The sequence below is a fragment of the Cnephaeus nilssonii genome, assembly GCF_951640355.1.
Source record: "Cnephaeus nilssonii genome assembly, chromosome: 1".
In the NCBI taxonomy this organism is placed as follows: Eukaryota; Metazoa; Chordata; class Mammalia; order Chiroptera; family Vespertilionidae; genus Cnephaeus; species Cnephaeus nilssonii.
Window position 1 is genome coordinate 87,888,919 of NC_137072.1, and position 27,856 is coordinate 87,916,774.

The 27,856-nt window shown below is 40.9% G+C and overlaps 1 protein-coding gene across 3 annotated transcripts; it reads right to left on the reverse strand.

Moving 5' to 3' along the window:
• Positions 1–2,127: 2,127 nt before the first annotated feature.
• OCIAD1 (OCIA domain containing 1) lies at positions 2,128–27,685 on the reverse strand. 3 transcript variants are annotated; one of them, XM_079769002.1, is made up of 9 exons: positions 27,470–27,685; positions 25,575–25,637; positions 24,853–24,933; positions 16,998–17,051; positions 12,812–12,859; positions 11,880–12,015; positions 10,590–10,765; positions 6,449–6,601; positions 2,128–3,112 (listed from the first exon to the last, which is right to left on the reverse strand). In XM_079769002.1, exons 2-9 carry the CDS (start codon positions 25,630–25,632, stop codon positions 3,075–3,077), a joined length of 744 nt encoding a protein of 247 aa, XP_079625128.1. In that variant the 5' UTR covers positions 25,633–25,637; positions 27,470–27,685; the 3' UTR covers positions 2,128–3,074. The 3 variants fall into 3 exon arrangements, with proteins under 3 accessions (XP_079625128.1, XP_079625130.1, XP_079625129.1); XM_079769004.1 differs by lacking the exon at positions 27,470–27,685 and adding an exon at positions 27,313–27,388; XM_079769003.1 differs by lacking the exon at positions 27,470–27,685 and adding an exon at positions 27,282–27,384.
• Between the last annotated feature and the right edge of the window lie 171 nt (positions 27,686–27,856).

Here is a 27,856-nt window from a genome sequence, read left to right on the forward strand (position 1 = left end):
TCTAATGCCACTTCTTCAAAATAGACTGGCCCAGGCTGTGGTATTTTGTGGAAGAGCCACACTCAAAAGGCCAAAGAGCCGCATGTGGCTTGCGAGCCGCAGTTTGCCGACCACGGGCCTAAGGAGACCTCTGTGTTTCCATTTGTGTCTCTATTATGAACATAAGAACATGCCCGGTACCAAGATGCAGAGGCAATAGCTTGCAGACTGTACCCCATCAGTTCCACAGTTGCCTAAAATCTAATCCCTACGATAAACCCCTTATTCTGCATCATTCAGAGCAATTCTTCTTTTCCATCAAATTCTAACACGGGAACTGGATAGCTGGAAGTGGCCTGCAGGCATAACAAACATCTCAAACAAGTCGCATTGGTTGTGGGAACAAGTGGCATATAAATGCTGGCAGGACCTTGAGGAGATTGTGAAAACTTGAAGGGCCTGGATGAGGTTGTTAACAGAAGCCTAAGGGCCTTCCAATAGGCTGTCAAGAAGGGATTACAGGAGAGGAAATATTGGAAGCTGAGACTCTGAAGATGGAGTCAAGTTTAGCAAAACTGTCACCTGTGGTAACATAGAAAGTAGGAAATGTACCTAAGGAACTTGATTGGCTAAGATTTCTGGGCAGTGTTGAGGGTGCCACTTGGCTGCTGTCTAAAATGAGAGAAGGCAAAAAAAAAAAAAAAAAATTCCATTCCCAAGTATTTGGAGAAAATATAAAAGTCCAAAACAGTCTTTTAAACCAGCAAAAGGTTCTCATATTTAGAAACGGCTTCCAGCAAAGATCAAACCCAGAGTGGGGTAGTGGCTTTTTGTTCAAGACCTCAGAACGATGACAGTGCACCACAGGACAGACAGTTCAGACACACAAATGACCCTCCACACGTCTTAGGAATAACCGTGTAGACCTGCCCAAAGCTTCTAATAATCTTAGGGACATTGCTTCACAAGGAACACAAAAAGGGCACTGCTTTCAGTAGACATGGGTGGCTTTTGTGAAATGGATTTTCAGTTGACACTTGAGAACTCCACAGATTTAAAAAATATACCAGTTGGGATAGGGGTAGTATAAACAGGCCTTGGGGTCCTCAATTTCTCTGGGCAGGCTAGGAAAACTAGTCAGTGGCAAGCATGAGCTACCTACTTCATGGGAGAGGTAGGACCACAAGCCATGGCGAGCCCCTGGTGGGTATGCCTCAGCCCTCGTCCAAGAACTGGCAACGTGAGCTGGCTGTGCTTCAGGATTGCTGGTCACGTGACGGGCCTGTACCTTTTCATTTTTTCTTTTTTTTAATAAGGGATGTCTAGAATAGTATGTCTAACAGGTATTTGGGTTGATATTCAGGTTGAACAGGGCAGAGAACCTCTTTTAAGTTTACAGGTGTTTTTTAATGTTTTTATTGATTTTGGACAGGGAGAGGGAGAAACATTGATGTGAGAGAAATACTGATGAATTGCCTTCTTCCAGCATGCACCCTACGGGGGATCACATCCGCAACCTGGGTACATGCCGACTGGGAGTCAAACTGGCGACCTTTCGGTGCACGGTACTATACTCAACTGAGCCACACTGGCCAGGACATAAGTTCCTAGGTCTTCAGACTTTTACCCAAGTGCCTCATCCATACCTGAACCTGATTAGATGAGCAGCTCCTAGATTTTGAGCTGTTATAATGGGATTCAAATTAGAGTTCCTGGGAAAAGCTGTGAATTGACTATGCATGTGGGAGGGATGTGAATTATTGCAAAATGTTCCATCCCAGTTATTTTAAAAACGTGAGGACAGTGGGAGTCTTTCCTTCCTGCCCTTTAATAGGCAGGCTTGTGCAGAAATGCCACTGACTTCTGAGTCTGGGTTGTAAATAAATGGCACTGGGGCTTTTAAGGGAACACTCACGCTAGAGCCCTAAGTGATCATGTACAGTCTGACTGCTGTGAGCACACTGTTGTGAGGAGCCCACACTAATCCATGGAAAGAAACATGGAAATAAGAGATGATGCCCTGCCAGGCCCCAGCTGCTCTAGCTCCCTGCTGTTTCAGCTCCATCCAGCATCTGACTGCAATCTGAGACCAAGAGCCAAATCATTCAGCTGAAATCCTTAAATCCCGACCCATAGAAAAAAACGATAGATTTTTAAAAATAATCTTTTATTTTTCCAATTACAGTTGACATACAATACTATCTTATTAGTTTGTGTACAACCCAGTACATTGGGTTATATTAGACATTATCTAACTTACCAAGTGATAATCCTGATAAATTGAGCCAAGTTTTGGGATGATTTGCATTATCCAAAACAGAAACACAGTTTCAGAAATGTAATATAAGAAAGAATGTAGATGAAACCACAATTTCATTTTCCATTCACCTGAACCAGGAACAACCATAATAAAAAAAGTATACCAAATTTTTATTCCCCTGAAATTAGCTAAGTTTTTGAACATGACCACGGCTTTTTTAGGCATTGAGCCACTTACTGTAGTTGATTAATCCATGAGTCACATTTATCATACTAAATATTCAGAGATGACTTTATTTCCTATCCCTACAAAACACCACTTATAATTTTACTTAAAAATAGATCGCAAACAATAAAACCATGAAATCAATGAAGATGCATGTTCCTTTATATTTTATTTACCACAAACACTAAGAGAATACAGCAAACACTGGAAAAAAGCTTTTTAATTTTTTTTATGTAAAGCTTATCACCTAAAATTATGCTTGTCCGCCCCCACCCATCCCAATTCAACATGCAGATATTTATTTTCACATATGCTAATTCTAGAGCATTACAATCCCTCAATGGTTTTCTAAGAGTATCCTTGTCCTGTAACTTAAATTTCACAAACTGTACACGATCGTGGTATTATACCATTATTCATATAGATTCACAACATATTAGTAAAATTTGTTTTTTTAAACATTATTTTAATAAGCCAAACCACAAAAAGCCCAGGTTCGGATTTTAAATGTGTTTATGAAGACTGCTGCTGAGCTCAAAGCATGCAGATATGACCACCTAGATGAAGCTGGATATTGAAACTCCTTCAGTAGGTCCAAGGATGCAATGTCTCACTCATCCCAAGCATCTCCATATTTGTTTACTTTGACTAGGAAAAAAGCACAAATAATTGATGATTCCAAATAGTAATACATAGAAGGCATTATTTTAAGTTCGCTATTATGATGAAAAGTTATGTTTCTCATTTTAATAAATACACATGAGAGTAGGATTAAAAAGGGGCTGGCAGACTTTAGTGAACTGGAGGTTGGACATAAATAGTAATGCAATGTATGGAGAACCTGACTTAAATATTTGATCCTCCTAACAACCTTATAAACACAACCCCCATTTTGAAGGAGAGGAAACAGATTAGTAACTTGCCCAAGGTACAAGCCTAATAAAACAAGTGGACTAAAATGTGAACACATCTGTATAGGTCCAAAGCCTGGGTGCCATTACAACTTTACCTTCTCCCTAAATAAGTGTGGTATAAATTACAGCATATACAAAAAATTACTGGGAAATTTAAAAAATAATAAAAAAATTGAATTTTGTTTTTCACAAAAAATATAGCAGTAGAAATGGTCATATATTCAGGTTATGGTTAATTCAATCTTCTCTCCTATGAGCCATGATACTGGTGGCAAGGAGGAAAGTTTCCAATATTCCTGCATTTTACATATTTTGAAACATGCCCGTCTTCTGTACTCTTTCACCTTTTAGTCTCTCTTTTACATAGCCTTCATCTATAAATTATAAGTAGTCATAATGTACAGAAGCAGTTATCTAAGTACGGACTAGGAACCTCCTTCCTCAAGACTTCCAGAGATTGTGTGAAGTCAGAACTATTTCATTATTATACTAAGACGTTTTAGACCCCTTTCCCTCATAATCTGCCATTTCCCCTTGCTTTCATTCCCTCATTAGTACAAGGTAGAGTTTTCTAGAAGCTGCATGTGTGGTGCTATCATGGTCCTGACAGATAACTAAAGCGCTTTTGTTTTTATAATCTCTCAGTCTTCATTTCTAATTAGATAAATGTCATCCACAGAAACTAAAACTGAAAAATTTAAGTGCTACTTTCTGACCCAGCAAATCCACACTGTACTAATGTCAAATATTCTGTCTAGATTATAGAACATTCTAGAAAATCACTAAAACTATTTCATAACTTTATCTTCAAATAAAGCACACAAAATCACCTCTTTTTATAAACTAATTATTTCATATTAAAGTTGTGTCATGTAACAAGTTTAAAAGACTGTTTACAGTCAAAATTACAAATGTCAAAATTTAGAAAATACCAAAGATCTACCATATTTCCTTCTCTTAATCTTTATTACTATAGAAAGCCCAACGAAACACTCCATTTCTGATTTACCAGCATATGGTACTATGCTATGGAGGCATAAAAGATTACAAAACTGAGAAAAGTACTACTGTCTGCCCTCATGGAGCTTACAGTCTAAATCAAGCATGTCAAACTCAAAGGCTAACATGGGCCAAATAAATGAGGCATCCAGCCCGTGGGCCGTGAGTTTGACATGCTTGGTCTAAATCCTCAAATTAATTAGCAGAACAAAGTACCAGTAAGTCTTTACATAGTACAAAGTAGTGGCTATTGAATGCATAAGGTTTACACAGTTTATTTTTAATGACAAACGTTAACAATGTCAATTATCAGCCTATTTTAAAGCTAAATTTTTAACATCAATAATGTAATAGATATTATCCATCATTAATATCTGTGGTCGGCAAACTGCGGCTCGCGAGCCACATGCAGCTCTTTGGCCCCTTCAGTGTGGCTCTTCCACAAAATACCACGGCCTGGGCGAGTCTATTTTGAAGAAGTGGCGTTAAAAGAAGTTTAAGTTTAAAAAATTTGGCTCTCAGAAGAAATTTCAATCGTCGTACTGTTGATATTTGGCTCTGTTGACTAATGAGTTTGCCGACCACTGATTAATATGAAAATAGAATTCTAAATGCAGCAACCACTACCAATTAGAAATAAATTTAGCTCTAAAAGAAGGATCACAATAAAAAATACAGGCAGTCCTCGGGTTACGTTGGACTCGACGAATGTCGTTTCGTAGTTACTTCGCTATCTCCCATTTATTAAAAAAAAGTTCCGTCATTTCAACGTATGTACATATGTGCTTTATGTTTTTTATTATTTATTTACCACAAGTAAAGGTCAGGAATTGTTATCTTTCTTTTAAATTTTTTTTACTGTTTCACTTCATTACTGCTGTGTATGTGCTCCATGTGAGTGACGTAGATGCTTATGTAGGTGGGTTCGACTTACAGTGAAAATCGAGTTACGTCGCACTGTAGGAACGGACCTACTATACTAAGAATTGTTATGTATCTTTACATTCTTTGTGGCCTATGACTTTCAAGAAGGTACCAAGAACAAACTTGTGGAATCTCAGAGGGAAGGGGTGGGGGTGGCTGGGTGGGTGGGAAGAGATCAACCAAAGAACTTGTATGCATAATGCATACCCATGGACACAGACAATAAGTGGTGGAGGCCTGGGGCGGGGGGCAGGCTATAAGGGGTCAATGGGAGAAAAAAGGAGACACATGTAATACTTTCAACAATAAAGAATTTTTTTAAAGGTACAAAGAACCTATTCCTTCAATTTTTAAAGTAGTAAATAGAAACCTTGAAACAATGACACATTCTCTAAAATTCCTCAAGACATACAATTCTGTATTAAAATAGCTACAAACCCTTAATTAAAATACCTTCTTCTGTTATAAGTAAACTTCTGTGTCAGAAAATTTACTTGGGGTATTGAATAACTGTTCCAAAATGACTTAAAAGAAACAGCGATCTGGGACATCTGTAATACGCTCACCAATAACAATTTTTTTAAAAAAGAAAAGAAACTGTGATTTTAAAACTTATAATTACAGAGCAAAAGTACTATTTTAAAAAAGTCAAACTCCTCTTTGAAAATGTCCTAAAGCTGCTTTGTAAAGCATATAACTCCATTTCAATTTCACTAAGAAAATTAGTTTCATTAATCATGATTCTGTAGCACTGCCAAAAGTGGCATTACAACCCAATTATCAACCTTAGATCACCAGATCTGGTTTTATGCAATAGATGCATCATTTAAAAAATGGTTTCCAATTTGACTTCTTATAAGGGAAAACAGTCAAATTGGATGTATAATTTTTACATTATATTACAAAACTAGTCTTACTATCTTAAGTCATACTACCATTTTGACTTTATCATTTTCTAACACAAAATGGCATTTACAATACCTTAAAAACGAAAGATATGATAACTGAAATAGCGATTCTTTTTTAAAAAAATACTATTTTGGTTAATTGCTTGTAGAATTAAATCACGTTAATACGACTAATGTTTTTAACTAATGCTGCGATATCCGATCCTACAGAATACAGTGATTAGACTAAACTATCATACCTTCTTTTTTGGGTATTCTTTCCTGCATAGGCCTGACTGAGGGGTCAGTCTTATGTGCTAAAGTTACTTCATATGACTCTCTGTTCTTATTCCTTAATTCCTCATATGTAATACTTTTTCTTTTAGGACTTTCTTCAAGCCTGGGATCAGGTCCTAAAACAACAAACAGTTAATACATGATGATAAAGAGTTGAATAAATGCAAAGCAACTAAATTTTATAAATGCTCCTTACCCATAATAAAAATAGAATAAAGTGAAATAAAGGATCAAATTATTACCACCATTCCAAAAGTACTATAATTTCCCCAAGGTAATTATAAAACTAAAATCAACTTCGCTCACAGTTTCAAGTTTTTATTTCTAAAATCTAAAATTAACATCAAGAAATTAAAAACTAACCATGCCAGAAGAACAGAGAACATAATACACACCAGCATAATTACGACTCATTAACATGTTAGTGTTTTAAACTGCAAAGTTATCCAGTGTTTATATAAACAGAAATATATTCTACTAATGACAATTGAATAAAACTTGATCCAGTATGGCTTTTATTTGGTAGTATTTTCATAGTTAAATGTTCCCATAAACACAATCTATACACAAACAACTCTAGCTATTATTAAAAATTATTTTACCATCTTTGTATTTAAACAAAAATACTTGAAAATAGCTTACTGAAAAGTATAAAACATAGCCTTTTAAGCAGAGTATTCATCGTTTTCACTTAGGTCTAATGAATGCAATACTGAGGCAAAAGAAAGTGGCAACTATGATTTCGACTGGGAAACCAGCATTTATTCTTTATATCTCCGAAAGAGTCAAAATATGAATACACATTATCAAAGAGTTAAATACTGTTGAAACATATGCAAGTTGTTACTCTTAATACTGGTTGACAAGACCAAATATTGAAGATACTTTATAAAATGTATAACCAGCAAAAAAGGCTATATAAGCAGTTCTAAAGAAAATAACTAATGCTAACACAATATTCAATGAACAACTACTTACAATCTGACACACTACTCCAAAAGTACTATTTTTCAAAGAGGTTTTTAATAAGACATACAAATTGGGCACATTTTAATTATGATTATTTTTTTTTAAATAATTTTCGATAAGTCATATTATTCTGGAACTCAATAGTAAGGTCCCACTGAATAATCAGAATTTTTAAAGCAATCTAACTAGACATTAAATGCTTTCAACCATAATCATTTATTTTAATACAAAGTACAGTGTACTGACACAAAGAACATTTAAATTTCTTCTTATTAGTTCTAATACTATACCATTGTTGAAAAGTAAAATTTTCTTAAAAAAAAAAAATCAAAGAAAAAATAGTATAATCTTATATTGGTTTTAAAAAGCACTCTGTATTTCACTAGTAATGGGTAATTATTGGACTCATTTCCCTTCACCATAATAATATTTTTAAATATCATTTAGATAGTGTATACTAGATTAGTAGTCAGAAACGCTAGGTTCTCATTCATACTCTGCCAACAATTAGTGAATGTCCTTGGGCAAATCACTAAGCTTCTTTGAATCTTAGTTTTCTCAACTGTGAAATATGGAAGTAAATAATCTATTCCTAAAGTTCCTTCCAGGTCTAATACTTTTTTCATTGTTCTGAAATTCTGTGACAAGTAATGAAAATATCAATCAGACAGAATGTTAGGGAGAATTTTTTACACTTATAAAAGTCAAATGAAAACATCCTATATTGTGCAGGGAACATAGCACGATTTACTACTTTGAAGGTTATACAGAGCTGGAAGGAATAAGAATGAAAAACAGCGCTGACTTAAGTCTAACTGTAATTAACTATAGTAAGTGTCATAATAATTATGAAGGAATACTTTCTACTATGAATTTCTACTATGAATTCTCTACATTGAATAACTTTAAATTCTTGGTAAGAGAAAGCAGAAGGAGTCAAGTAGTTCTGCTTAACCAAAAGGGGAGGGTGTCTTAGTAAGGGGGAACAGCAGCTGGGGCAAGCAAGGGAGGCCGCTCTGCTGGTCCATGTGGAGAGCAGTCAAAGAGCTGCAATCTAGACTTAGAGAAGGGGGTGAGAAAGCAGAACAGCAGACGGATCAATAACTGCTCTGGAGAAACCTAAAATATTGTAAAACACGGGCCTTGCTGTGGTCTGTGGGACGATACCTAAGGGCTTTTTGTTTGCTTTTATTTGAAAAAGAGACTATGTAACACGGAATGAAATTTGCTAATGCAAATGAAAGGAAGAATGCAAGTAATTACAAGGCTAGAATACAAGTAGAATGGATTTGAACTTGAGAAACGGGAAAAATGGAGAGATGCAATGAGGGACAAGGACAGCTGCCTTTGGATGAAATGACTTGAACCATTCTACTCTGCCCACCGCCTGCCCCTTCTGACTACAGTTGACCTTTGAACAACATGGGTTTGAATTGTGTGGGTCCATTTATAGGCAGATTTGTGTAAATGGTCCTGCACAATTCAAACCTAATATTGTTCAAGGGTCAACTGTAATTGGATGTCTTTATTTCCAACCATTCAGGAAAAAACAAAGCAGCCGAGGATTAAATCTCTCAACAACTTTCATCCACTAAAGAATCTAAATTATCTCAATTTCCATTCTCTCTGGTCTCTTCTGAAAGTACCCCTTTACTTTTGCTCTAAAGCAGTGCTATCCAATATCATTTTCTGTAATGATAAGCACGTTACATATCTGCAGTCCAACACAGTAGCCACTAGCACATGTGGCTATTGAACAACCAAAATGCTGTCAAAACAACTAACAAATTGATTTTCAATTTGATTTGATAAATTTAAACAGCCATATATAGCCAATGGCTACTTGATATCCTGACCTACCTAGATCTGCTCCGCATCTTCTGGAACCTCACTTGACCTATAATCAACTTCTCCCTTTCCACTGTATTCCCCCCATCCCCTTAACCTACCTACGTGTATATATAGCTACAAACCTCTCCCATCTTAAACAAAGGAAACAAAAATCCAAATGTTCCTTTAACCTTGTTTGTTCCCTATTGTTACTGGCTTACTATATTTGGTTCAAAGCAAGTATTTTTAAAGAATACCCTATAGAGGTCCACAATCCCTTATCCAAACCCTTGCAGTCAGAAATGTTTCAAAATTCAGACATTCTCAGGTTTTAGAAAAAATATTATAGTGTATAGTCCTTGTACTATTTAATATTTATCCATTCCAAAGTTCAGAGCAGCGAAGAGTAAAAACAGTATTTCTACAACAAAATTTAGGAAAAACCATATTAAGATAAATAAACCTTGTTTAGCTCAGGGTTTGAAATGAGTTCACGTCAGACTTTATCACCTGTTTATTTAAAAAACATTTGTTTTCAAAGCATTTTGGATTTTAGGCTTTTTAGACAAGGAATTGCAGACCTGCATTTTCTGTTTCTAATTCCTCACCTTTCACTGCAAACTAGACTGAAGGAAGAAAGGAAGGAAATTAACATTTGATGAGAGCCTATTACTTGCCAGGTGTTCATCTGATTATTTCATCTCATTCCAAAAGTTCTTTAAAAGAGGTATTATCTCCATTTGATAGATCAAGAAACTGAAGGGATCAAAAATTACAATCACTTGCTGAAAGTCACACAGCTAGTAAATGTGAATCGTGATTCAAATCCAGGCCTTAATCCAAAATTGATGTTGCACTTACATTATGTAATCTTCAAAGCTAGTATTTACACAAACTTCACAAAGCATTTTCACATGGATTTTTTTCACTTGACAACAGTTCTGTAAGGCAGGTAATTATTATTTTTCTCACATTACAAAGAAGCTAAAAGCCTTTAAGACCAGCCTAATAAATGTAACCTTTTTAAAGCCTCCCTGAGGCACAATTTATCACTTCTTTGATATTCCACCTAGCTTAGTATTTTCCATTAATAGGACATACTGGTAATTTATCTTTATATTTCTATACCTTTTAACAGACTGAACCTCAAAAAAATGTTGAATGAAGAAACAAATGAACAAACATGCTGAGTTTAGGCTGATGGTGGAACACGCAGATGATACCCAGCAGAAAAGGTCATCAAATAAAGTTTATACATACGTTGGACCATTAAATGCTGAAATTCATTTCAAGAGAAGTTTCTACCTTGGGCAATATGATCAGTAATACCAGTGGGAGTAGATTCGTTCATAGAAGAACTAAATGGAATTGGCTCATAACGAGGAAACTTCTCTTTTTCCATGTTATCTGCTGCTGGGGCTGTCACAAAAGATGAGTGATCACTCACATTTGATTCATATCTTGGCTTCTGAGAATAGTACCTATAAAAGGAATTCATATTATATAAGAAACATTAATTATTCTTATACCTTATTTAAAGAAGTGTACGTAGGTATAAAAATCAGTTATTTTATTTTCTAAAGAAATTGTATTACTTTAACATAGTTATTTAAAATGGTAAAATTAAGCCTGTTTCTTTCTGCCACATGCACACAAAAATGGTTTGACCTACTTATATAACTTAAAAACTGTCACTCAATATACAGGAGAGAAAATGTTTATTTAGTTTTCCAATTATGAGGCTTCAGAGATCATTTTAATGTGTTTAAAGTTTTTAGAAAGAAAAAATACTCCAGATCAGAAAATGTGTCCATTTCCCACATTAACTGGGAAGTTACTCCTACAGTATTAGTCCACATAAACTCTACGTTGATAAAGCAGATGTAAGTACATCTAGCTCTCAACGAGTTTACATTGCTTGCCACTCATGATATGACAATGTATCTACTAAATCTACTTAGTTACCTTATTACTTATCTATCTATCCAGACAAAGAGATTCACTTACACAATTTCCCTACTATTTTAAACAACAGAAGGATTAAAAACTTGAAATTTGAGCTGAAATTGATAAAAATTGCAAATTCAAAGAAAAGTTCAAAATATAGGTAACCAAAGGTGTTTGCCGAATTAAAATCCTTTATTCTGGGATATACACTCCCAATAGGATGCAACTTTCTATATAAAACAAAGGTAGACAAATCTCGCTCTACCTTTATTTATTTTCAATATATTTTTACTGATTTTGGAGAGAGGGAGATAGAAACATTAATGAGAGAGAATATGAGAGAGAAACATCAATCGGCTGCCACCTACACACTTCCTACTGGGGATTGAGCCCACAACCCAGACATGTGCCTAACCAGGAATTGAACTGGTGACCTCTTGGTTCATGGGTCGACATTCAACCACTGAGTAACACTGGCCCTGCTAGCACTACCTTTCAAAATCTAATTAGCTTTAGCTTGCAACATAGTGGCAAGTTTCCAATGGTCCTTCATTTAGGCAATATTTCATGCCTGAACTATGGCAATATCCAGTTAAAATTTTTTAGCTAAATTTAAAAACCTTTAATAAAGATAAGAATCTGGCCTACCCAGGTATTGCAGCTCGTCGTGCCTGTCCTGATCGTAAAGCTTCTCCAAGAGGGGAATTCTCAAGATGCTTGAACTTCTCTTGGCAAGTTTTCACATAAGAAAGCTTTCCGGCAAAGTATCCCATGATGCAAGCAACTTATTTGTAAAAAAAAAAAAAAAAAAAAAGAGAGTGTAACTCAATGTGCTTTTTTTGACAAGAATCTTTTCTAAAAGTACATTTAAAAAAAATTCTAAGTATATCTTTGATGTGAAAAGACTAAGATTTCCTGAAATAATGATAAAACTATCACATTAAATCAGATGAAAATCAAATCATTTGCCCAGCTAATTTCTTCAGCTTGTTTTGAAAATTAGGTGCAATAAATCTTTTAAAATAATGAATTATTAAATGCTACCTAAATATGGCTCTTGTTGAATCATGTGTCTGTTACCAATACAAAAGAGAGGCTAACCTGGAAAGATTCATAAAAAACCTCAGGTAATTTTAAAAAGCAATTTAGCCCATTTCCTATTAACCATATTATAAAATATAAATAAGTTATGCTTATTTACATTTTTAATGTAAATTGAAAAGATTTATTTTTTCAAATTAGACTTAATTTTTATAATTTATCTTGATTAATCAGAATCCCTGAACAACTTTCTTCTCTAATAGAGTATTTGAGAATTTATTTTCAAATAGTATATCTTTACAAAGTAATTTAAATTAATACTTCTGTCACATTATAAATACTCTTTAAAGTAACTCATGGTATTTAATGCTAACAATAAAAAGATTCATAATAAATTCCTAGTAGCCCATTTAATAAAAAACTTCAACTGATCTGTAAAAGCAAATAACCAAATAACTGTTATGAGTAAGACAAAACATTTGATGAACACATTATTTTACTTAAGTAAAAAGCTAAAAAACACTTGTTTTCATACTTACATATGAGTTTAGGAATGGAACCATATTTGGGATGACTTGAAAGGAATCCTAAACATAAATGAATAAATATTTCTGAGTAATATTAATAGTTGGAGAAAGACACATTGACAAGTTTATGCTAAGAGTATCTAAGAAAATAACACAGAAATTGCTAGTCATTATGTGATCTCCTCTAATGTGAGACAAAAGTTCAACAAAATATAAAGTAAGATATATTATTTATCAACAGAAATAAGGAAAAAATGTAAAAGGAAGAACCAGTACAGATTATCTTTAAATGTTACCTAATAGCATTAGCTCTTTCCATAACCCTAGAGAAATCTAAAGCTATTTAACAACCAAGTAAACTTAGTATCAACAGAAATATGAATAAAATTGAAAATACTCAACAATGTATTAGCAGAGGCAAGATCACTTGATATAGTCATTGCACACACATAAAATTATTTCTTTATATCAGGAACAAACAAACAAAAACACTGTTTAAAAGATATAATTTATTACAGCACTAAAAAATATCAACTACCCAGGAGTAATCTAATAAAAAATATGAAAGATCTCTACATTGAAAACTACAAAACTTACTGAGAAATAAAAGTTAAATAAATTGAGAAATACACCATGTTCATGCACCAAGACTATTGTAAAGATGGCAAGTGTCCATAAATTCACCTATAAATTCAATGCAATCCCAATTAAAATCAAAGAAAATTTCCCCTCAAATTAAAAACCTTATTCTAAAAATCATGTGGAAACAAAGGGCCAAGAATAAGCAAGGCAATATTGAAGAGCAACAAAATTGGAGATATCAAGATCTATGACTATAGTAATTAAGACAGTCTGTTACAAATATATGAATAAATTGACCAAAACCAGAAGAGTCCAGAAACAGACCCACACATACAGTCACTTGATTTATGACAAAGGCAACACTGCATTACAGTGAACAAAGAAAAAAAGTCCTTTCAAAATATAGTTCTGGGTCAACTAGATATCCATAAAGGGGAAAATGTACCTTGAGTCTACCTCATACAACATTCAAAAACAACCCCAACTGACTTGAAAATTTAAGTATGGATATAAAATAAAGCTTACAGAAGCCTAAGAGATTCTTCATGTCCTTGTAAAAGACAAAGATCTTAGACCACAAAATTCATTCTTCATAAAGTAGAGATCTGACATAATGGATGACATTTAATTAAGAACTAGTTAATCCAAGTGGGGGGAAATAATCACAACACATATATCTGACAAAAGACTCATTTCCATAATATACAGAAAACTCACAAAACCAATAGGAAAAAGAAGACAGTCCAATGGAAGAATAGACAACAGACTTAAACAGATACTTCACAAAAAAAGGATATATTTAAATAGGATAAAAACAAAAGAAAAGGTCCTCAATTTCATTAAATTAAACCCACAATGCAATCAATATCACTTTTCACTAGCCACATGGCTAAAATAAAAGACACAAAGATAGCAAGTATTGTGAGAGTTTATTAATAAAATTGTATTAATAAATTGGTAGTGGGAGCGTAAATTGGTTCAAACCATTTGGGAAGTTTGGCAGTATCTACTAAATCTGAATATATACACAATTTATGACCAAGCAAAATGTCTACCAAGAGACATTGTATTCATGGCATAACTACTTGTAATAATCAAAGTTGGAAACTACTCAATTGCCAATGTACAAAAGGATGGATTAACTGCTGTGGTATATTCACACAGTGGAAAACGACATGTAAATGAGATTAATCTACAGCTAGATTAATCTATGCAACAATGTGGGTGAATTCTGGGATATGCTGGTAAACTAGCTCTTCCAATAAAAAGCCCTAACTTATAATGTTGGTTGATTTCTGTGGAGAGCAAACACTTGGACCCTGACCAATTTTAAGCTACCAAATGGTTTAAAAACCAGCTTGCCAAAATCTTAAAAATTTAAAAATCAGCTCTCTGGAGCTGATACAAGCCAGTTTCAGCATACCTCTGAATAAATCTCACAATGTTAAAAGAATACGTGATTGTCTGATTTCATGTATATAAAGTATAAAAATAGAACTCATTTATGCTGTTAGCCTCAGTTCCTTTACTTACACAAATGAGATGAGAAGAAAAATGAGGACAGTAATAATAACTACATTTACACAAAAATGTTTTTCCTTTATTTACAGACCACTTACAACATACAGGCACTACATATAAGACACTCTTTACTCTCATAAAGTTTGCAATTATGAGAGGCAATGAAGACAAAAAGCATACAATATGATGGTTATTCTTCATTCACTCAAATATTTGAGCATCTACTGCATGCACTATGCCCTGACAGGTACCTGAGATGGCCCATTTTCTCAGGAGAAGTAGGAAGAATGGAGGCAAAAGACTTGTTGAAGGCTAATTCAATACTGTTGGCAACAGATGGTTGTACTATAATGACAGCGCAGATAGAGGTAGACAGTATACAGAGTATTTGAGCTGGACTAGAACGGGCATTTATTGGACAGGCAGATAAGGGACAGAAGTGAAGGATAATGCCTGTTTCCTAGTTGGACAGTGATGTCATTCAGATATGGGGAAAACAGAAATTGGTGTGTGGGGAAATGAATTCAGTTTAGGATGAAATGAGTTCAGTTTGAGAGCCTGTAGGAGGGCTCTCCATGTGGAGAAATGCAGACTATGGTTCTGAAGCAGATTCCTACACTAGAGATAATACTGCAGATTTAGAGCAATAAATGGTCCCAGTAACATTATGCTGGGTAACAGCATATAGACTGAAAACTGAAATCTGAAGAAAATCACGAGTGAAGCAAGAAAACCCACACTAGAATGAAAGTATGAAGAGGTCATGAATTTGTCTTTTAGTGCTATTTCCAAAAGTAGTGTGTAGTACCCACCAGTCCAAAAAAAAAAAAGTTTTGTAAATGTTAGAATAAATCCATAGTTTATGACACAGACCATAATGGGTTAAACAAGTATAAAGTGAAGTGCTCGTTCTTGAAGTCTGGCTTCAAATGCAAGACAGCTGGATGCAGTTGGGAAGGGATATAAGGGAAGATTTTTTCTTTTGTATATTCTCAAGCTTGAGCAAGTTTAAATGTTTTGCCAGAAAAGGAACAAGTACAGAAGAGCAGCTAAGACTATGACACCATGGATGAAAGCATATATAAAATATTAGGCATTTTAATAAAATGTGAGATGTCTTCAATTCTGAATTCCTTTTCTAAAGTCTCCAATTTTGAGTTGGGGGACTGACTTTTTTATTAGAATACCCACCCAGAAAACAAGAACCCCAATATAGTTTTAATAAAAGACCTTGATTCTCAAATACACAAAAACAAAATTTTAACCCCTCAAATTCCTATTTTCCTCCAAAACGACTTTTCTCAACTAGTTGTGTCAATACTACTAAGTACTTCATACTGCTAACATGAAAAGGCTATTTTCCTATCATAGTCACATTTTAGGAGCCAGTTAATTAAAAGAACAGGTTTTTAGAATATGTGGAGTTCATCCTAATGTTGCCACCCTTTTCTAGGATATCTTCTTATTCCAAGGAGATAGTTCACAAAAATGTAATGAGTATTTAGTTTTAAGATTAGAGACTGATACATTTAATACTTACTTTAAAAACTCAATTCCAGATATGAATAACACTGCCCTATTTAAGCCAGCAGAATGTGGAACAAGAAAGTGTCCCCATCCCTCTATTATCATAAGACAAAGCTGGTTTAGGGAGGCATTCATGTTTAAACCAGTGTATAAGAAGCACTAGGAGTTTGTTAAAACAAATTCCTGGGCCCTAACGCAGAGATTCTGATTCAGTAGGTCTGGGCGGGGCCCCATGAATTTGCCTTTTCAATAAGCTCCTGGGTGACAGAAAAGTGAATGACTTAGGTAGCCCAGGCTTGTCTTTCTGCCATCCTATAACCCATCCATAGGCTTTTGTTTACTTTCTTGCTCTTGTAGATTGTTAATGTTGCTACAATGCAAGACGTTATCAAATTCTCAAATCAAGATATTTGTGGCAGTGGAGACAACTCTTTTGCTGTTGTAAAAATTTATCGATGATAATGCTTTATATATACAGTATCATACTTACTTATCTAAAAATCAGGAAAATACCATATAAAAACATGATACTCAAAATGCCAAATAAATTCAAATTTTAAATATTTACCTTTACTAATTAATCCTTGAGTAATCAACATACTTGTCGCAGCCAAAGGCACAGCTAGAAGAGGAAAAAGAACTTGTCAACATAACAAAAGGAAAAGATTTTATCTGAGTTCATTAGGATAGATAAATGTGTATCAGTAAAACCATCCAGAAAGTATGTTGTAAAATTAAGATCTTTAAGAGATTTTTTTCCATGTTTAACAGCTGTACTGTATATAGCCAGTGGAAATACAAGAGAAGCATTTGTAATATAAGTACCTTAAAGAAAGAATGGCCCCTAGATCAACATATCTAAATTTAAACCAAGATGGACAAAGTAGTTAACAGACTTCAAAAAATCTGTAAAAAAATATCTTAGTAAGTACTTTTTCTATACATTCCTACTTGTATTACAACCTTTTTAGATCAACAGGCATAAGATGACACTTTCCAAAGAAAATGGATTCCGTTATTCGTTTAAATTAATATATGCAAACATCACATACTGCATAGAATATCCTTATGTGAAAATACAAATATAAATTACAAAATTTCTTAATGCATGACTATTAATCTATCTCCTGGTAATTATATGTTGAATTTCCTATCATCTGTAATTACAGCCAAGGTTCTATGCACTTTCAATGTCTGAAGTTATGTTATGCAACACTAAGGGTTAATCTCTGCTTTAAGAGTAATCACGGGGCGAGCGGCTGCCGGTGCTGGAGCTGCTGGCCTCGCGCGGCGCGGGCCTGGATGGCGCCCTGCTCGTGGCGGCCGCGGCCGGGCGGGCGGAGGCGCTGCGCCTCCTCCTGGCGGTGGGCGCGCACGTGGACGCCCGGGACGGCGCGGGGGCCACCGCGCTGAGCATCGCTGCGGGTTTGGGCCGCCGGCAGGGGGCGGAGCAAGATGGCGGCGGAGGTGAACGGCTGATCTGCTGCCTCGCATGGCAGTTTTGGAAAAACAACTAAAAGATGGACTGGTGAGCGCAGCGACTCCTGCTCGCGTCTCCCCAGACCGAGCGGCGGCTCCTCTCAGCCAGCACCGCAGCCGGGGCCATGAGCTCGTGGGCGCCGCGGCAGCTGCTGTGGCGGCGACCGCGGAATTGGCGCAGCGGCTCTCGGTGAAGGAAGAGACCATCTTTCTGCGAGACGGGCTCACCCGCGTCACCGACCTGGCCCAGCTCCCCACTGAGATCCTCGGGGCCCCGGAGACCGCCAACACCGACTTAGAGGATTCTTAAGACTTCCTGTCTTACACTCAAGTCCTCTAGCCATTTTGAGAGAGGAGGACCAAGAAGGCAGCAGAATCAAACAAAGGAACTTCGCACACAACAATTTCAAAGTTAAACAAAGGAACTTCGCCGCGCACAGAGCGTCTGCCACCCAGAACCACAGGAGAGCTGGCTGAATGGTGGATTTACAGCTAAGAGAGTAGAGGAAAGAGCGAACTCTGGAGAAGATGAGGTACGGAGGCGCGTGGGTCGGGGGAAGGGACTTGTGGCTTTTGTTCCAACCCTAGGGGAGATTAGCTCCCCAGACGCCTGCGGGAAGAGGCTGGACTCTCGGCCTTCCTGTCGGAGAGTGGGAGTGACTTCCTTGTGGAGGTGCGCCCAGCAATCAGTGTTTGCTGCGCTGGAGTGCGGAATGAGGGGGCTTGGAAACGTGGAAAACAGAAAAAGCAGACTTACAGCCAGAGCGGTTCGCCTCCCCATGGCCTGGTGGCGCCCTGAGGCCCCGCCCCGCCCTGAGACCCGCCCCGCTCGTTTTGCAGACCCGCCCCGCACGTCTTGCAGGCACACCTGGGCTCCAAGCAACGGCTTTTGCATGTGGGCGGCCTGCCCTATGGCAGCTTGACCAGATAAACTGCGGTTCTAGTCGGACTGTTCTAGGGACGCTCAGACAGGAGGAGGAAACTGCAGTTTCTGCCGTAAGTCCTGCTGAGTGGTCTCAGGTAGTAGCTGACCTACACACCATTGGAGACCCAGAAACGAGGGCATCTAGTGGTCGGTGTGAGATGACACCAGATTTCAACCACCCGCATAAAGGACACATTCCAGAGGCAGAATCAATGAGCGCCAAAGCCTTGCTGCACCAAGACCCGGCCCATAAATCTGTCTCCTACACAGCAACTCTTCCTTTATAGACACAGAGGATCTGCACGGCCAATTGGCCTGGAGGACAATTCCTCCCAGCGACACCAACAACAATCAAGACTTAACTATACAAAGGAAGACCAAGACGGAGACATAGGGCGGAAGCCTGATTGCTGCCCACCACAACAATTTTAAGTCTACGACAGGAGAGCGGAACAGACACCATCCAGAACCACCGGAGGGCTGACTGAGCAGACGCTCTACAACTAGAATAAAAGAGAGGGGTACTCGGGATGATGCTGATGCCGGCGACCCAAAGATCACACTTTAAGAACTACGGCTCAGACGACACAGTGGCGGCCTGGAACGTGCTCGGCGCAGTTCCCCCAGCGGTCTCCGGCTGAGGGGAAGGCCCCATTCGCTGCCGAGCACGGACAGACGAGCCCCTAGGAGTCATGAGGTGGGAGACTCCGCGCTTGCTGACCTCCGAGTCCTTCAAGAATCTCAACGCCCCGGAAGCGGCCAGGTGCGCACGCTCGGTGACTGGCCACCGCTGCAGACCCAAGGGCCGACGCAGCCACCCCGGACCAGCCCGCTGCCGCGCACCGGGCACACCGGAGCTTTGCCGAGCCCGCCGCCCAACGAGTTCTGCGGCGGCTGCCCTGGAGCTCTGAGAAAATGGCCGAAGGAATTACTGAGATGGAATTGACCAACAGGAAATGGGATCAAGAAGACGAAACCCCGCCGGGTCCTGGATCCGGGTGAAGCCGCGTGCCCCTGGGTCTGGGTGAGGCTGGGAACTGGGTCAGGGTGAGGCTGGGCCCCGGGTCCGGGTGAGGCCACGTGCCCCTGGGTCCGGGCGAGGCCATGCGCCCCTGGGTCCGGGTGAGGCTGAATCCTGGGTCTGGGCGAGGCCGTGCGCCCCTGGGTCCGGGTGAGGCTGAATCCTGGGTCCGGGCGAGGCCGCGGGCCCCTGGAGCCGGGTGAGCCCTGGGCCCCGGGTCCGGGCGAGGCCGCGGGCCCCTGGAGCCGGGTGAGCCCTGGGCCCCGGGTCCGGGTGAGCCCTGGGCCCCGGGACCGGGCGAGGCCGCGGGCCCCTGGAGCCGGGTGAGCCCTGGGCCCCGGGTCCGGGCGAGGCCGCGGGCCCCTGGAGCCGGGTGAGCCCTGGGCCCCGGGTCCGGGCGAGGCCGCGGGCCCCTGGAGCCGGGTGAGCCCTGGGCCCCGGGTCCGGGCGAGGCCGCGGGCCCCTGGAGCCGGGTGAGCCCTGGGCCCCGGGACCGGGCGAGGCCGCGGGCCCCTGGAGCCGGGTGAGCCCTGGGCCCCGGGACCGGGCGAGGCCGCGGGCCCCTGGAGCCGGGTGAGCCCTGGGCCCCGGGACCGGGCGAGGCCGCGGGCCCCTGGAGCCGGGTGAGCCCTGGGCCCCGGGACCGGGCGAGGCCGCGGGCCCCTGGAGCCGGGTGAGCCCTGGGCCCCGGGACCGGGCGAGGCCGCGGGCCCCTGGAGCCGGGTGAGCCCTGGGCCCCGGGACCGGGCGAGGCCGCGGGCCCCTGGAGCCGGGTGAGCCCTGGGCCCCGGGTCCGGGCGAGGCCGCGGGCCCCTGGAGCCGGGTGAGCCCTGGGCCCCGGGTCCGGGCGAGGCCGCGGGCCCCTGGAGCCGGGTGAGCCCTGGGCCCCGGGTCCGGGCGAGGCCGCGGGCCCCTGGAGCCGGGTGAGCCCTGGGCCCCGGGTCCGGGCGAGGCCGCGGGCCCCTGGAGCCGGGTGAGCCCTGGGCCCCGGGTCCGGGCGAGGCCGCGGGCCCCTGGAGCCGGGTGAGCCCTGGGCCCCGGGTCCGGGCGAGGCCGCGGGCCCCTGGAGCCGGGTGAGCCCTGGGCCCCGGGTCCGGGCGAGGCCGCGGGCCCCTGGAGCCGGGTGAGCCCTGGGCCCCGGGTCCGGGCGAGGCCGCGGGCCCCTGGAGCCGGGTGAGCCCTGGGCCCCGGGTCCGGGCGAGGCCGCGGGCCCCTGGAGCCGGGTGAGCCCTGGGCCCCGGGTCCGGGCGAGGCCGCGGGCCCCTGGAGCCGGGTGAGCCCTGGGCCCCGGGTCCGGGCGAGGCCGCGGGCCCCTGGAGCCGGGTGAGCCCTGGGCCCCGGGTCCGGGCGAGGCCGCGGGCCCCTGGAGCCGGGTGAGCCCTGGGCCCCGGGTCCGGGCGAGGCCGCGGGCCCCTGGAGCCGGGTGAGCCCTGGGCCCCGGGACCGGGCGAGGCCGCGGGCCCCTGGAGCCGGGTGAGCCCTGGGCCCCGGGTCCGGGCGAGGCCGCGGGCCCCTGGAGCCGGGTGAGCCCTGGGCCCCGGGACCGGGCGAGGCCGCGGGCCCCTGGAGCCGGGTGAGCCCTGGGCCCCGGGACCGGGCGAGGCCGCGGGCCCCTGGAGCCGGGTGAGCCCTGGGCCCCGGGACCGGGCGAGGCCGCGGGCCCCTGGAGCCGGGTGAGCCCTGGGCCCCGGGTCCGGGCGAGGCCGCGGGCCCCTGGAGCCGGGTGAGCCCTGGGCCCCGGGTCCGGGCGAGGCCGCGGGCCCCTGGAGCCGGGTGAGCCTGGCCCCGGGTCCAGGTGAGGCCGTGGGCCCCTGGATCCGGGTGAAGCAGTGCCCCTGGGTCCAGCCGAGACCAAACCAGAGGGAGTCGGACCTGCATTACCACCATTTGTCCACCATCCAGAGCTGAGGGGTCAGTGCCGACATGTACTCATAGGGAACCGGTGGACATTGATATTGGGTCTCAAAAGAACTGTTGGTCCAGAAAGAAACTCACTACAGACTGATTCATTTGCCTGTCAGCATAACTATTATTGCTCGTCGCACATTCAATTCTTATAAGTATATCTATAGTGACACATGATTTCGCTCATCTAGGGGAAATGATGAACAACATAGACTGATGAACAAGAACAGAACCAGAAACAAGGAGGCATCGATCGGACTATCGGGCCTCAGAGGGAGGATAGGGGAGGGTGGGGGGACGGGGGAGAGATCAACCAAAGGTCTTGTGTGCATGCATATGAGCCTAACCAATGCTTAAGTTCAACAGAGGGTTGGGGCATCCAAGGGGAGGGGTGTGGGATGGGAATGGGGGGATGAGGACAAATATGTGACACCTTAATCAATAAAGAAATTTAAAAAAAAAAAAAAAAAAAAAAAAAAAAAAAAAAAAAAAAAAAAAAAAAAAAAAAAAAAAAAAAGAGTAATCACTACTTACTAATATACAGTACACTGATTTTTTTGGCTGCTATAATTTCCCAGTAATCCAGATATGATATACAACAAGCTGTTTCTTAGCCTGTCCTTATTACATGTTTTCTATCTAACTTGTGATTAATCTGCTTTAATAAACAGAATTATTTAGGCTTCTATTATCCATATACCGAATGTTCTACTTTAAATAAACAAGCATACCTGGGTACCCTACCTATTAATCACTACCCTTCAATGTAATTTTACCATAGCACTGTTATAATTATCTCAAATGTTAAACATGTACAGCAACATAAATTTATCAGCTAGAAGTAAATGTGGATACCACCGTATCTATGTGGCCATTAGCTTAACATTACAATGAACCACATAGATTTGTCTAATAGATTTGTCTTTTTCTGTGTTATCTACAGACTTGAAAATTGATCACTTTATTCTATCTATTCTATGCAATCCTTGAAGATAAAAAAAATGTGCTGCCAGAGTACAAATGAGTTATCTGAGAAGTTGTTCTCATATTTTTTTAAGTTCTTGATACACAATAACTATGCATTTAAAACAATTATTCTCACCTAGAGATGTGCATCATCACCTAATTCTCACACAGGTTCTTTCTAGCTTGAAACCTCTAAGTCTCTGAGTATTAAACTGAGGATAAAAGCCAAAAGATTTTATAAGAACTCCTATTATCTTAACTGCTCTTTCCTGGTCTTTGTTCATTCTTTCACCACCACTTGGTTCTCTTATCCATATGTACTACTCAAACTTTGTCATTTATTCCATTATTCCTAAATATTAAACACTTGATAGATACTATTACCAGTTTTATGCTTTTATTTCTACACTTAATTTCGTGGTGAATTCACCAACACCCCTACACCACAAACGCTAATTTCTTATATACACCTTTGTTTCTATCTCTAGCTGCATTCAGATCTTCCATCATCAGATATTGTATCATGAACTCAAAATGGCCAAACATTTCATTCTTCAAACAAGAACTCCTTCAAACTATACCTTTTTATCAGTAATGTTATCATTAGTCAGTCTCCTAAGCTGGGTATCTTATAGTATTTCCTTCATTACCTCTTAGTCAACCTATTTAAAAATCCTATTATGTGTCCTTTAAAAAACCTTTCATTGCCAGTCCATCATTCCTAGTCCAAATGATACTACAATCAACTACATTCCCTCAATAACCATATGCCTGAGTTATTGCCAAGTACATCTTCTCATCCTTCATACTCACCCTGCACACTAACAAATTTTCCTTTAAAAACTTACATATCATCTCCTTGGCCTACAATCCCCAAGAACCTACAATCTATAATGAATCAAACCTTTAACTCATTGGTATTATGTTTATTTTTCTACCCCAACAAAAGACCTCTGCTCCAATCAATGCAACCTCAAGACTCTAGTAGAGAACAAGTTATTATAGAATCTGCCTTTGCTCACTATTCCTTTCATCCAAATGCTCCTCCACCATCTACTTCATTTACTTAAAAGGCCTATGAAGTCTCTGTTGTTGAGTGAAACCTTTTTAAACTAAATTAATTCCAATTCATTTATCTCTTAAAAATTCCTATTGCTGTTTTGCAATAGGAATCTTTCTCAAAGTTTTATGAATTGGCTGTTTTAACTACACCATAAAACTATTTTAGGGCAAAAAGACTGAGTCTCATAAAAGTTATCTCCCTTACACACTATCAGCATAAATAGCAGGCTGACTGATGAAAAGGTACATCCTCCTTAATTCCTTAGGTCACTCCTCCCTTTTCAAAATTCCATCGTGCTTTTTTTTTGTTAGAATTACCTTTTCTGAAAGGACTGCAATAACCAGTGCTTATATACACAAAGGTGTACATAAGCAACACCAGGGTTCTGTTCAAAAGTAATATAATATCTTATGTTTCTTGTAACATTCTCTGTATTTAAGAAATAAAATCTTTAATGGGGGAATAAGGACACATATGTAATACCACAATCAATAAAGAAATTTAAAAAAAAATAAAATAAAATCTTCATGTATAAGGTCTCTAGTCAAAAATCAAAAGCTGACGACATTTCAAAATGGTAAAGTGAGAACTAATCAGTTTGTATTATGTAATGGCTAAAAGAATGAGAATTAAAATCATGAAGCTTCTATCGCTTCTCAGCCTTTTGGCTAAGATCAAGTGTAAAATCATGAGCTTCTGTTTCAGACAGAAGTGGCTTTGAATACAGACATCATGACTTACCAGCTGTGTAACACTAAAAAACCCATTTCACATCGCTAAACCTCCATTTTTTTTCATCTGTAAAGGGAGGGCAACAGTAATCAACCTTATTAGGTATTTTTCATTTAATCTATATTCACTTAGTAAATTCTCTTACTATTTACCAACAAAAATACTTCATAGTCTTGAAAAAAGTTCTAGAAATCATTACTTTAAAATATGTAGAATTCTATTTCCTTAATCTCTTTTAGCAATAATCATACTACACAACCAAAAGTGTGCCAATTTTTTTCTATATGAAACCATCAAAGGTCAAATTCTGTTGATTATAAAATTTAACTTACATCTGAACCAGAAGCTTTCATCATTGCATTCTGCGAAGACTCTTCTTTCTTCCTCTGTTGGAATGTAATCAGCCCCTATGTCTTTTTACCAAGGAGAAATCAGCAAACATTAAAATACCTATGGAAAAACTAAGTTTAAAAAATTACCTCAGTCTAAACTAGTGATTTTCAACCTTTTTCATCTCATGGCACACATAAACTAATTACTAAAATCCTGTGACACACCAAAAAATACATTTTTTGCCGATCTGACAAAAAAAAAAGGTATACTTCTGATTCATTCACAATGGATGGCTATTTTTGTGTTAGCTGTTGTCACTTTTTTCATTTAGGGGAAAAGAGGCCAGTGCCCTTGACTAAATAATCTGGGATTGCTATTCTAAAAATTCTTGTAGCACAGGGGTTGAAAATTGCTGGTGTAAACATAACAAAACACACCCACTTTTTTAAATGAAACAACAGACATGTTATTAACTTTTAACAAACTCTGACTTCAAATAGAAGTCAATGATACTATCTGCTAGTTAGAACCGGCTATATAAAGTGCTTTGTGCAATGCAAAATAAAAATGAAACATCTTGTTCAAATTATTAAGAATTTCAATTTCAAGTGTGGGTCTACCTTTGTGTGGCTGCACAGGTCACACACCCATAAAGTTAGCCCAAGGCAGTGAAAATTTCTCTACATATAGTGCTTCTAATAAATACTTAATTGATAGTTACGGGGAATTGGTCTTGCAACTTCAGCATTCGGCTCTCGAAAATCAGCCCTGCCATTCATCTTTCCTGCATCAAAAATATTTATATTAAGTATTAGAATCAATAATGAGATAGGTCAAAGTAAGTCAGGATATAATCAAGTAATATTACTAGTCTTCATGCCAATCAACAACTATTTACTAAACACTACTACATCGGAAGTACCTGACATACTAAAAAGTTACCTAAATAAAAAAACCACAGCCTGGCTGGCATGTCTCAGTGGTTGAGCATGGACCCATGAACCAGTCACAGTTGGAATCCTGGTCAGGGCACATGCCCGGGTTTCCAGTTCCATCCCCAATGGGGAATGTGCAGGAGGTAGCCAATCAATGATTCTCTCTCGTCATGGCTATTTCTGTCTCTCTTCCTCTCTGAAACCAAAAAAAAAAAAAATGTTTTTTTTTAAATCAAGACCTATTAACGAATTGGAAATGATTACTCATTTTAGGATCCTTAACTGAAAAAGAATATGATTTACAGTATTTATCAGCTGATATTATCATCATTAAGATATAAAAGGAAATCAACAGACATTTTTCTTCCTGAAGCTGGTTGATTTCACATCATCCTAGCTTTGGATACTTTCAGAAATATTTGCCCAAGATTTGAATAATTCCCCAAAAAAGAAGAGGAAAATTTTCAAGTCATTTCTGCACTTCCATTTTATTTTATTTTTAAAATATATTTTATTGATATTTTTTAACAGAGAGTAAGGGAGAGGGATAGAGAGTTAGAAACATCCATGAGAGAGAAACATCGGTCAGCTGCCTCCTGCACACCCCCTACTGGGGATGTGCCCACAACCAAGGTACATGCCCTTAACCGGAATCGAACCTGGGACCCTTCAGTCCGCAGGGCCGACGCTCTATCCACTGAGCCAAACCGGTTGGCGCTCTGCACTTCCATTTTAAAAAGATAAAATAATCATCAGGAAACACACGTATCCCACAGAGCAGTACTCCCCCAAAATGGCATAACAATGACGTCATATCCTCCCCGTGATGTAAAGCTAACATCAAATTCTGTATCCTCCAAACTTTCGTCCCTCTCCAAACAGAGACCTAGAAAAATACGTCATATAAAAATGCAGAGCACTTCAAGAACATACTTTTTTTTTTTTTTACCCATTCCTGGGGACTTAAGGGACCAACAGATTAGATAATTCGTATTTTACATAATGTTCACATTGCGTGATTATTCCCACCTTAAAAACTGTTTACAGAGGGAAATGGCATACATGAGGAGGAGAGAAATCAGGGCCCCTCCATAATTCCCGTATTCAACAGGCCATCACTGAGGTCTACGACAGAACCCATCCCTTCGCCGAGGAAAAGGAACGGAACAGGTTAAGATGGGTTCACGGATGGAGCTCGCTGAATAAACTACTCCTATCCTGAAACAACTGTGAGAGAAGGCAGGAAACCCTCCGATTTCTCCAACAGCATCCTACGTAGGCCCTAGAATGAGACTGTCAGGGCCTACAAGGCCTCTTTGGACAACATCACTTTAATCTCTTATATTCCAAAGGAAAAAAAAAAAACTGAACTGAACCATCGACTCCCGCACGCCACCCCCACCCACTGTATCTGCATCTCCACCAGCAACAACCGCCCCCTCCCCCACACACACATCGGTCACCCTGAATCTGCCCCGTTCACACACACACACCCCCAAACACTCCCTCTCCTTCCCCGGCCACCAGCTCTCCGGAGCCCGAGACCCTCAGTGCGATCGGCCCGCCCTCACAGGCGGGAAAATGGCGGAAGGTGCAGGGGAGCCGCGGGCCGCGCGGAGGTGGTGAGTGGGCAGGTGGGGGGCGGGGGGCAGGACAGGGCTCCCCGCGTCATCACACCCACCTCGGATGACAGCCCCGGACTAGGGCGCGGCGAGCCCGGGCGGGCAGAGGCAGGAGGCCCGGAGAGGACGGAAACCGGAGGGCGCGCTGGGCCGCACCGGAGCGGGGGATGGGGAGCGGACAGCGGCTAGGCAGCCAAAGAGTCACCCAGATAAGGGCTCCGAATGACCGTGACCCGGAAGCACTGGGAACGGACTGGAAAGGACGTCACCCGCCTCGCGGCGTCTGAGGCGCGCAGCCTAGGAATAAGCGTCTGCGCCTGCGCCTGCGCCTGCGCCTGCGCCTGCGCCTGCGCCTGCGCCTGCGCCTGCGTCCGTCAGCGTCCCCCCTCCGTCCCGCCCGCCTCCCGGCTCCCCAGGCCGCGGCGCTCACGAGCTGCCCTGCGGCT

Excerpts from the sequence above, each read along its gene's own strand:
- OCIAD1 (XM_079769002.1), bottom strand. The coding sequence starts at position 25,632 with ATGAATGGCAGGGCTGATTTTCGAGAGCCGAATGCTGAAGTTGCAAGA. Across the intron at positions 6,602-10,589 it reads TACTGATCATATTGCCCAAG|GACCTGATCCCAGGCTTGAA; the intron begins GTAGAAACTTCT and ends TTGTTGTTTTAG. Across the intron at positions 3,113-6,448 it reads AAGAATACCCAAAAAAGAAG|TCAAAGTAAACAAATATGGA; the intron begins GTATGATAGTTT and ends CTTTTTTCCTAG.